At 36.0% G+C, this 12,794-nt stretch overlaps 1 protein-coding gene across 1 annotated transcript; it reads left to right on the plus strand.

Moving 5' to 3' along the window:
* The first annotated feature begins 10,497 nt into the window (after window positions 1-10,497).
* On the plus strand, window positions 10,498-11,670 carry LOC145111526 (CASP-like protein 1). Its single transcript, XM_079047792.1, has 3 exons — window positions 10,498-10,827; window positions 10,929-11,058; window positions 11,200-11,670. The coding sequence occupies exons 1-3, from the start codon at window positions 10,577-10,579 to the stop codon at window positions 11,425-11,427; spliced, it is 609 nt and encodes a 202-aa protein (XP_078903918.1). The 5' UTR covers window positions 10,498-10,576; the 3' UTR covers window positions 11,428-11,670.
* The last annotated feature ends 1,124 nt before the right edge of the window (window positions 11,671-12,794 follow it).

Below are 12,794 nucleotides of genomic sequence, written 5' to 3' on the forward strand. Positions count from 1 at the left end.
TTCTATAAATTGTCGGCTCAGGCCCATATTAGTCAAGAGAAAAAGTGTCAAGTTATAATTTGTGTAAATTTATAACTGCAGGTTATGACACGCATTTTCTGTTTTATGACATATAGAACATTACTTATGTTCTTGAAGGTTTTACGACAGCAGTTTATGACATGCAAATTATTTTGTCATGAAAACTCTGTTTTCGTATATCTTTCTTGCTAGAATTATTTATATTAAATATTTATAAATAATCACAAATAGTTTGGTTGATCTGGTAAAAAGTCATGAGTATGACATAATATTCCAAGATAACCCTTGTATTTATGTTTGGCTAAAAGTGATCCAAAATATTATTATTTCCATAATTTAATCACTTTCAAAATATTTTGTCCCACAACTTGTTTAAGTAATTCTTGAAGCAAATCCTTATAGTTGTTATAAATTCGTGACTTATACTTGGTAACATACTAGTTCTTGTTTCCAAACGTTATTTGTGAGATATAATCCAAACTCTTGAGTCTTAACAAAAATCTCGAGTTTTTGGACTATTTATAAGGATTTTCATACTTACACATGTAAGATGGCATGCATACAAAATAAGCAAATAGATCATGATTTACACAAGACTTTGACTTGTATCCTCCCCCCCCAAAACAATAGAAATCTCGAAAAACTGGGGGTATGAAGCTCACCTTGGTTTGTTTTGGTGGGTGATTTGGCTAATTGATGAGGAGTTTCCAAGTTCTAATCCTTGGAGAGTTTGATAAACTCTTTGAACTAGAGAATTCCCTAAGAATATTAACACATAATTTTATGTGTAAATATGGTGATATTATCAGAACAATGTGAAGGATCACTTAGCAAATTAGGAGATACTTACAAGAATTTTGGAAATTTCTTTGAAGAAATCAGATTGAAACTTGAATGCACTTGGGAGCATCCACTTGTTCTTGAAGAGTTTGTTAAGTGGGTGAGGAAAGGACTCTTGAAGGAGGGTGAAATCTTCCAGGGAGTGAAAATGGAGTAAAAGTGAGGATAGTAAGATGGAGTTCTTCTTTTGAATAAAGGAAAAGAAGTTGATTTGATGTGTGCTTGGATATCTGGAGGATATTGCCTGTTTATCCATGATTATCTTGGAACTTGTTGAAATGTCGCATCATAGAGTCAACCGTTATCTTCTTAGAATCTTTTTAAAAATCTTGGGTATTATTTTATATAATATGTTTAAATAATCAATTTGGGCATAAAATGGGGGGTTTAAGGGGGTCTAAGATATGAAAAATACAAGTTGAAAGGAATTCCCGACGTCAAAATATCTTAAAATGACGAAAAAGTCCGAAATGGACAAAAATCCGGAGTGTAGCCTTGCTCCTGCGAGGGTCCGAAGTCAGCTTCTAATTTCCGGAGTGGATTCAAGGGTTTCCGGAGTCAGCAGGTGAGTTCCGAAGCTGCATGCTCACTTCCGGAGCATTTCCCTCGGATCCGGAGTCAGGCGCGAGTTCAGTTGTCCGGACTGAGTTGCGAAGCTGGCTAGAATTTCCGAAGCAAGCCCTAAGCGAGGTCCTTCCGGAGTCAATCCTTCCGGAGCACGCAAGGAGATCCGAAGTAAGGGAGGTTCCGAGATGCGATTCCTCTTGGTTCCTTAGAAGGCATTCCGGACCAAGAGGGTTCCGGACTAAGAGGGTTCTTTTGGGTTTTCTCCTTCGATTTTGGGCTGTTCTCGACCGAGGAAGGTACAAAGAGAGATTTGGGAGAGATTTCACATATTTGGAGAGATTTGGGAGAAATTTCACATACTTGGAGAGATTTTACATACTTGGAGAGATTTCATATTCTTGCAGAGATTTGGGAGAGATTTCATATTCTTGGAGAGATTTGGATTTGGGAGAGATTTCATATTCTTGGAGAGATTTGGGAGAGATTTCACATTCTTGGAGAGATTTGGGGAGAGATTTGATATTCTTGGAGAGATTTGCATTCTAACTTTACATGGTTCATTAGGAACCATAATGTACCCTTTTAATGTGTTTGCACAAGCCTCCCAATAGTTATTGCTTTCATGAGGACGAAATTTCCTAGCCAAAATGCTAGTTGTGACATTATTTAATATCTAATTTGAGGTTAGCTAAGGATTCGTTTAAGATTTGGGTTTAAAACCGAAAGCGAACCGGGGAAACCCAAGTACCCCAGAAAAAAATTAGGTTACCCTAAATTTTTTTTGGGATACCCTTTTACTTTGATCCTGGCTCCGCCACTGATTTTATCATAAATCGAAAAATAGCAATCTACTATACTTTATTATCAATACATTATACTTTAAAATATCTAACCATTACCACTATGAACATTGTATGTAGATTACAGTGCTATAATTGGTACATTTTTTAAACTTCAACGGTGTAATGAGAAAATTTTTTATTTAATCACAAAGCGGAACATAACTACAAATAACAATTTTTTCATCTTGGTGAAAAGGGAAAACACAAGCACAAATGAATATACCACGATGACCAAAATTATAATAAACTAAAATTTATATTAAACTTATTTTCTAATTGGAACAATTTATAATTGTAGAAAATATAAATCACAGTCTTAGAAGTTATATAGCTTACTCTAAAATTAAAAAAATAATAATACCAAAACTGTAGGTTTCATATACAAGCAGTCAATGCACAAAATGTACCTTACATGCTTGTTGACCATCGTAGATTCATATGAAACCTACGGTTTCCCTTTTTTTTTTTTTTTTGATTTTTTGGAACAAAAATCAACACATTCAGATTATACGATATAAGCTACAAAAAAAAGTTAGAAAACACGAAAAAAAAAAAAACGAAAACCATAGGTTTCTTATAAAGCCTACAATTTCCTAATTTTTTAATTTTTTATTTTATTTTATTATTATTATTATTATTTTTGCGTTTTTTCCAACAAGAATAAAACCTAAGGTATTATATCTATTCCTAAACACGAAAAATCGAAATTTACTCAAAGAATCGGAGGCATTCGTAGTTGTTGTTTGGAGCCTTCATTGAGATAGTTTTCCTAACTTCAGAAACACAAAAAATGACCAAAATAAATTTTATAACATTATATATTTTGGGTTGACGGACCCTGCAAAATTAGACGGCCCACGAAATAGGACTCCATTGCTATGAAATAGTAGTTATTTTTTTCCTTTACCACGAAATAGGAGTCCATTGCTATGAAATAGTAGTCAATTATTTTTGGCTACAAAGCAAAAGTTATTAGAGAATATGACTACATTAGTCATTTTCTCTCATTTTAACGATGCATAGTGTTAAGAGGCACAAAAATACACAATTACATGTGTCAATAAAAAATTTATATATAATATATATTAATAAGATAATATAAATTTTAAAAATGAAAAATATAAATTAAACATAAAACTTAGGTTACGTATGCCACATTGTTAGATATAAAAAGTTAGAGGGCTATTATTTGCAAATTTCAAAATATGTTTTCTATTTATATATAGGAGCTCAACTCTATATAACAGATAATTAGTAATTTCATTTTCATACGTATTTTTGTTTCCGTACAATAGATTGAAATTTACAAAAAGTTTATTAAACCTTCATTTTAAATTTTAAAGGGTTTCTTTTTTCTTGGGGTAGATGGTCTATATAATGTCCAGGCCCTCCGCAAGAAACTAGATGAATCCATCCCTCCTCTACCCGGTATTAAAACCAAATGGATGAAGGAGGTCAATCTGAAAGTAAATTGTTTTATTTGGATGGCAAAATGGGGAAAAATACCTTCTGTTGTAGCTCTTTTGGCTAGATGTGTCAATGTTACCAATCCAAATTGTGAGTTTTATCTGAACTCTATTGACTGTGCAGATCATATATTCATCCAGTGTGATTTTGCAATGGCAGATAGAGAATGGGTGATGAGGTGGTGTGACATAACCCTCGGGCAAGTGAGTACTATGACAGTTTTACTGAAGTTTGCAGCAAGGGTCACTGTCATAAGAAAAGGAGGGTCTTCTTGATTATCTGCTATGGAATGTATTGGGGTTTATGGAAGGCTCGGAATGATCATATTTCTTAAACATGTGAAACCAACTCCAACAAAAATAGCTGTTGACATACAATCACTGGTGTTCCTTTGGCTGAAACATCGGGGTTCTATGTGTGTCATTAGGTGGTGCCATTGGGGGGTGTCCCCTTTTGCTTGTCTGTAACTAATACACATCCATTTTTCCTTTTATGGGTTTGTACTTTCTCTGCGGTGTGTTCATCTAGCTTCTTGCTAGGTGCTGCCCATTTATAAAACTGTTTGGCGGTTTCCAAATATATATATATATATATATATATATATATATATATATATATATATATATATATATATAGTATTTAGCCTGGAAAAATATGATGAAAACCATTCCAGAATTCACAGCTTTAAATATTAATATACAAGAGCACTTTAAAAGGGTCTTACGTCGTGGAGACAAAACTGCATTCTAACATGAATGTTAGATAGATGAGGGTACCCTTGCGGCGAGATATCCTTTATTATATAAACGGGAGGCTAATAAAATGTGCTCATTGGTGTGAGTGTAAACTTGACTTGGGTGTAAACCTGACATCAGTAGCTGCACCTCCATCTATGTTGACAATAAGAACTCAAATGGAAACTTCGTATGTTCACATAATGAACACAATAAATGGCAGCAGTAGTAATTGTAGGCTTGTTTAAGTATAAATAGAGACTCTAACTTCAGTTGTAAAACACCACAAAAACAGAGAGTGACAGAGAGAGTATTTGTAATAGAGGGTTGATTTCTTTTCTTGTAATTGAGCTAGTAAGCTCTTCTTTTTGTTCTAGTTCTGAATAAAAGTGTGTTTCAACCCCAACAAGTGCTATTAGAGCTTGGTTAAGTTCCGGGGAAGCATTCTCTGTTTTTTCGTCGAAATTTTTTTGTCTCAAAAACAATTTTGGAGTACACCGTTGGAAAGGTCACGTTCCGAGGATTCCGAAAATATATTTTTTTGGATTTGTCGACCACTAGAAGGTCTCCAAATCAGCGGTCAAAGTTGGCCAAAATTGCCGAAAAAACCAGTCTACCGGAGAAACCGCCGGAGAAGACGATACTGTAGCAGTGATGTCATCAGTGACGTCATCATCACTATAGCAGCACTATAGTGATTCTGAAAAGTCGCGGTTTAGCCCCTGTTCTTCCGAAAAGTGCAATTTAGCCTCTGTTTTTCAGAAATATTGCAATTTTGGTCCCGTTTTTTCAGAAAAATTTCAGTTTATCCCCTGTTTTACTTCTGTAAAAGTTATGTTTGCCCCCTAAAATTCTGAAAAGTTCATATTGGTTCCCGTACTTCAAAAAAAAAATCATAGTCGTGTATGCCCAAGTATATACCAAGAATGACTACACCAACCTCGTCATCTTCTCAAGCCAAAGTTGAAGGTATTCAAAGGACCGTGAAAGACGGTAGTTTTACGTTACACTATCCAATGCTCACGAAGATGAACTATGCGGTGTGGGCCATAAAAATATGAGTGAATTTACAAGCACAAGGAGTATGGGATGTAATTAAAAATGCAGAAACGGACGAATGTAAAGATCGGATGGCTCTTGCGGCTATTTATCAAGCAATTCTAGAGGACATACTTCTGATGTTAGCTGAGAAGGACACAGTTAAAGAAGCATGGGAAACTCTTCTGATGTTAGCTGAGAAGGACACAGTTGTAGATCTTATTTTTAGCTACGCGTGTATATAAAGAACGTCAAAAACGGAGGTCGTATGTGAAAGTTACGGATTTTAGAAGTCGGAAGTGTGCTGTGCGAAAATGGGTGATGTGGCACAATCTTGGCCATTGCTTTCTCCCCAAGTCTTGCCACTAGATGGTGACATGTGGCACCAAGTTCAGCCATTTTTCACCCTATAAATAGAACCTCTCCCACCCTCATTTTCTTCACACATTTCCCATTCTTTCTTCTCTTTACTCTCTCTCTAGAACCTCTCTCTAGCCCCGAACCCCCCCCCCCCCCCGAAAAGCCTAGGGAACCTCCCTAGCAAGAGGCGGAAGCCCCGGAGTGCTCGACGGCTCCGAGAAGAAGAGTTTATCGGCTCGGGAACGCCGCTCCAAGCAAAGCCCAGTTTTCTATAAAACCCGCTGTAGGTGAGCTACGCCTACGCTATTTTTAATATAGCTTTTATTTAATTATAGTAACGTTATTAGGAACTTATAATAAGTACTTGGGCTATTATTATGAGTTATATAAGTATTGTTTAACGCTTATATAATAGTAATAATAGCTAGACTATTAATTAGTCTCGGCGAATAATAGACTAAACTCTAGTGGTAATAATACTAGGTTTCGTCGAAGAAAATTATTTTTTTAAGAAGCGAAACGTTGTCTGTGTTCGGAATCACCACCTTTTCAAGTGAGTGCATAGTTACTTTCATCTTACACATAGATATGAAGTATTTTATATAAATTACGTGTTATGTGTGCATATTATCTGTATACTTGCTGTCTATGCTGGAGGAACGATTTTATACAAGTTTTATATGATTTAAACTGTATATGTATTTATATCTACATAATATGTTGGGTAAAACATGGGTAGATGACATATGAGTTGGATGATGAGTTTGACCATGAGGTAAGGGTGAGAGGTGGACGATGTGAGAAGCCTTTTTCCCAAATGATGTCCCCGTCATCTAGCAGAGTATGGATGACAACCATGGACTATTCTAGACAGTCTAGTGGAACGCTAGCAGACTCGCAACCTGTAGGTGTTGTGAACGATGTGTTCACCCGGTTTACTCTAAACCCTGGCGATCATGCAGACTTGGTGCCTAAACCTTGGCGATCATGCAGACTTGGTGCCAAAACCCTGGCGACTATTTGGACTTAGTGCCTGTTGTATAAACCATGGCGACTATGCAGACTTAGTGCCTAAACCTTGGCGACTATGCGGACTTAGTGCCTATTGTATAAATCCTGGCGACTATGCAAACTTAGTGCCTAAACCCCGGTGACGATGGACTTCGTGCCGATTCCTTAGGATGATCCTTAGGAATGAATGAACGAGGAATAGTTGATTCTTAGGGTAGATCCTTAAGAGTAAAGAAGATAATGGGGATGGGTAATTGAGTTGATTGTTTGATGTTTAAACATAATAATTATATTATTGTGGGTTGAAAATCCTATGTACTCACCAGGTTTCCCAACCTGACCCACTCAAGCTTATAAAGCATAAACAAAATCGGTCTTTTCTGGCCGTGAAAATGGGGATGTCACAAACCGATATTTATTCTGAAACCGAAAATTTGTTCCTTGAACCCGGAGAATTGTTGATGATTGCAGCGGATCAACCCTTGAATTTTAATGAGGCGGTAACCTCTAAAGCATGGCAGGAGGCTATGCAAACAGAGTTGGATGCAATCGAGAAGAACAAGACATGGCAACTTACCGATTTGCCACCCGGACACAAAGCAATCAGTTTGAAATGGGTGTTTAAAGTGAAGAAAGACAACTTGGGAAAAGTGGTGAAGCATAAAGCTCGAATTGTAGCAAAAGGATTTGTACAAAAGGAAGGAGTCGACTTTGATGAAGTTTTGCACCGGTAGCACGACTTGACACCGTAAGGCTCATTCTTGCCTTAGCAGCTCAACATGGGTGGGCTGTTCACCATCTCGATGTCAAGTCGGCTTTTCTCAATGGAGATCTCAAAGAGGAGGTTTATGTCACCCAACCAGAAGGATATGTTGATAGAGAAAACAGTCACAAGGTGTTAAAGCTTTATAAAGCTCTTATGGTCTACGACAAGTTCCTCGAGCTTGGAACATTCGTTTGGATAAAAGCTTAAAAAGGCTTGGTTTTACAAAAAGTTCACAAGACCCAGCTGTTTACAAAAGGAACTCAAAAGACAAAATTCTTATTGTTGGTGTCTATGTTGATAACTTGATCATTACTGGGTTGAACACTAACGACGTTGTCGAATTCAAAGAACAAATGAAGAAAGAATTTGAAATGAGTGACGTGGGATTACTTTCTTACTACCTTGGAATCGAAGTTTCACAAAAGAAGTGGGGAATATCTTTGCGACAAACGGCTTACACAAAGAAGATTTTAGAGCAATTTGGGTTGCTGGATTGCAATCCGACAACGTCACCAATGGAACCTAAGTTAAAGGTCAAGAAGGATGAAGATGGTGAAAAAGTTGATCCAATTGAATATAGGCGAGTGGTAGGTTTTTTGAGGTACTTGACTCACACTCGACCAGACCTGTCATTTTCGGTTGGAATTGCAAGTCGTTTCATGGAGGAACCAACCACTTTGCATATCCAAGTTGTGAAACACATCTTACGATACGTAAAAGGAACCGTTGATTATGGACTCAACTATGGAAGATGTCGTGAACTTGAAGATTTGGTTGGTTTTACTGATAGTGATCTTGGAGGTGACCCTGTTGATAGCAAGAGCACAAGTGGAATGATTTTCTATCTGGGAAGGAATGCGATAACTTGGCAATCCCAAAAGCAAAAGACTGTTGCTTTGTCCACGTGTGAAGCCAAGTTAATGGCAGCTACAACAGCAGCATGTCAAGCCATTTGGCTTGCTAATCTCGTGAAGGAGCTCACGGGACATCATATCATGCCTATCACCTTATATGTCGATAACAAGTCAGCAATCGCATTGATGAAAAATCCTGTGTTTCATGGTCGAAGCAAACACATTGACATTCGTTATCACTTTATACAAGAAATTGTTGAACGTGGGCAAATTATAGTGGAATATGTCAACTCGAAGGATCAACGGGCGGACATCTTTACAAAGGCCTTAGCATACGTGAAACATGGTGAAATGCGAAACATAATCGGAGTGAAGAATCTCGATCCAAGTCCAATTTAAGGGGGAGAATGTGAGTGTAAACTTGACTTGGGTGTAAACCTAACATCAGTAGCTGCACCTCCATCTATGTTGACAATAAGAACTCAAATGGCAACTTCGTATATTCACATAATGAACACAATAAATGGTAGCAGTAGTAATTGTAGGCTTGTTTAAGTATAAATAGAGGCTCTAACCTCAGTTGTAAAACACCATAAAAACAGAGAGTGACAGAGAGAGTATTTGTAATAGAGGGTTGATTTTCTTTTCTTGTAATTGAGTTAGTAAGCTCCTCCTTTTGTTCTAGTTCTGAATAAAAGTGTGTTTCAACCCCAACAATTGGTAGATAGATTTATAAAGATGGAGTCTACAATTTCTTGTTATTGGAATTCGAAGATTTTGCCGAGAACCCTAGAAGAATTACATGAATAAACGAATGTTGTCAAGAAATCAATAGAACCAACATCAACACCAATGAGGACAATTGGCAATGGTTGGGGGATCCGTCCGGAAAATTCTTCGTCAATTCCTTAAGAAGTTTGATAGAGGGCAAAATGTTTTATTCAAGACATCTAGACGCACTAATCGAATAATTGGATACCCCTTAAGGTAAATTTCTTTTGTTGAAAAGCTGTGCTAAACATAATTCTATCAAAAATGGCGTTGGTAAGAAAGGGGGTGGGTGTTAATTCCACTTTGTGTGTGAGATGTGCTGAATATGAGGAAACGGGAGACCACTTGGGGCGTGTTCTTTTTCAGGTGAGATATGGGAAAAAGTCTTTTTGTTGGTGTCAAATAGATTATACCCAAGTTACAAGTATAGGTGAACTTCTAGCTAAAGCAAAATCTATGGAGAAATCATCAAAGTGTAAGAAATTGATTCACACAATAATTATTGGTTTTCCAAAAAGTTTCAACTTATTTGTAATTTTAGAAAACGAAAAATTTTCATTTTCCGTGAAAAATTTAGAAAAATAGATGAAAACGCGTTTTCAAAATTTTCATTTTTCTTTAAATTTTTTTCCGGAAAACGGCCCATTTTTCTGCAACTATACGCACCATTAGTATTTAGCCATCGGGTATTTCGTCTTTATTTTAGGTTTGTTTGTAAGCATCTCCAACTCATACAACCTTGCTATCATTCCACCTCATCAGAAATTTATCATATTCTTTATATATTTATCACCAAAAAAAGAAAAATAAAATTAATTTCTAAACAACCATTGTATTATCATACATATCCACGGTTTACATCATCATTCTCCTATCCATACAATGTCCCTACAACTCCACTTCATCCGATACAACTCTTGTCCTATCCCATTGGAGATACGACTCTAACAATTAATGATCGCTTTCTGCTAGTACTAAATAAAAATCTGCAATTAAAAAAAGTATATATGGAATTGTTGGATTTTAAAGGATATAATAGACTGAAATAGGTTGAGGATTAGAGTCAAGTTATCACATGCATCAACAAAATTCCGAATAGAGTTAGTGTCGAAGTAGACATTTTTGGACCCGATTCAAGAATGACAATTGACAGAAGTCGATACAGAAGTCGTGTGTAAATTTCCTACGAATATGGTGCCAAATCAATTATTCTGATCTTGTATAAATCCACATTATGTGCCGAACTCCAATACACACTTTGTCAGAAACACACACTTATATTTGCCACTTCACATTCCGGCAGCCATGGCGTCACATGACACCACAACTCCTCCACATGCCACCATAGAGAAACCTCTGAAGTCTTCACAACTACCACAACAATACAAGGGTTCTTGGGGTCCAGCTCTTGATGTGGCGTTAAGGATGTTCCTGTTTGCAACAGCTATTGTGGCAGTCATTATTATGGCCGCTTCTAAACAAACCAAACTGATTTCACTTTTTCCGGGCTTCGCAATACCATTGGAAGCAAAATTCACTCAGTCCCCAGCTTTCATGTAAGGAACTTACTTCAACCGAACTTGTACTAGTATGGTTTTTAAACAAAGAGTTATAAGTTTATCATTCGTTGTTAACTCAACGTGTGGTTATGATGCAGATACGCCATAGCAGCGCTCTCAGTAGCATGCTTGTACAGCATCATTACTGGTGTGTTATCGGTGTTTGCACTGATGAAGCCGGGAGGAAGCTGGACAAAGCTGCAGTTTCATTTTGTGATACTTGATGCTGTAAGTTCTTTCATTAACATGGATCCTTATATGCTTCATGCAAACATCATGATATAAATTATAATATAATTTCAAGAAACATGTAAGAGTATATCATATCAAAACAAGTAAACTATCATATAACCAATGGGTACCGTGCAGCTGTTATTAGGTATCGTGGCTGCAGCAACAGGAGGGGCAGGAGGAGTAGCATACATTGGACTCAAAGGGAACTCTCATACCAATTGGAACAAGGTCTGTGATAAGTTTGGTTCCTTTTGCTCCCACCTTGCAGGCTCTATTGTTCTATCACTTGTATCCTCCATAACACTACTACTGCTCGTTTGGCTTTCCGTTTACGTACTTTCCAAGAAGCTCGCAAGGGGGTAGTTCTCTTGACACCAAAATTGTTCACGTCATGATAAATATGTTGTGTAACAAACATTTAAATGTGAGAAAATTTGTAGTTTATGCGTGGTCATGAAGAGTGAAGAAAAAAATGTGTAGACTTCAGTTATTGGTTATCGTAAAAGTTGGGAATTGTGATGGTATTGATGAGACTCTGATTTATCAGCAGTTTTAATTATTGTAGTTAAGGGTAGAAACGTAATTCTGATATATATCCATTTATTATATCAAGAGTAATCTACAAAAATACAAAATACTTGCGTCGGTACGTGCCTATCACGTCCCCAGTTTTCAATTTGGATACTTAATGTTTGTTTTTGTCATAGTAGAGTTTTAAATTTAGATACAAACCGTTGCCGTTAGTTTACTTTTGTCACGAAATGACTGCATTAAACATAACTAAATTATCTTTAACATTTGTAAATTTAAATATTTTTAATTAATTTTTAATTTTAACATTTAAAATTAAATGTGTCCACCACCCAATCTACCCCACTCCTACGTCTCACTAATGATAATTAGGGTATATTGAGAAGAAATGCTATTTAATGTTTCTGAAACAAAAGAAAAATGTTCTATTCTTTTTTATAAGTATACAAAATTATAATTTTTCTATAAACCAATAAAACGTAAAAGTACTAATAAATAAATAATTAAGGGTAAATTTTATAAAAGCACAGCCTATTATACATTTATATTTAAAAAAGTGATTACATTACCTTTTTGTTTAAAAAATACAACCCATGATATGTCTATAACTCTATATGTTATAACTCTATATACAGAAAACCTTTTGTTCTTTTTTCTTTTCCTTGGATAACAAGGAATGTTCTTTTTCGTTCAAATCATATCATATTGAAGTGATAATGTATATTCCTTCTCAGATAATTCTGAAAGCAGGTTTGAAATTAGGGAGTATCTAGATATTATTATAGATGTTAGTTCATGCAATTACATATCCACATACGTACAGGGGCGGACGCAAGATTTTATAGTAGGGGTTGCACGGGAGAGTTAGGGGTTGCACAATATTATAAAAAATAAAATTTTCGAAAATTTTCGAAAAATTTTCCACTGCGGCCGGAAAAGTTAGGGGTTGCCGGTGCCACCGTGGACTACCCCTAGGTTACGTATACATGCATCTTTATACTAACATTTTAAGAGATTAATGAATTATTAAAAAAATCTTGGTTTTTCTCATATAGATTTAACAATAATCTAGAGATATAGTAATTTAATATATTGATTACTGGTAAATTACGTGCAAAAGTTGATGATCTTTAATTTACCAGTAATCCACAAATATATGGTGTCATTTTATAAAAGAAATTCTTCTTTTTCTAAAATCA

Source organism: Lactuca virosa, chromosome 5 (genome assembly GCF_052849685.1).
Source record: "Lactuca virosa cultivar CGN04683 chromosome 5, Lactuca_virosa_CGN04683_v6, whole genome shotgun sequence".
NCBI classification, from domain to species: domain Eukaryota; kingdom Viridiplantae; phylum Streptophyta; class Magnoliopsida; order Asterales; family Asteraceae; genus Lactuca; species Lactuca virosa.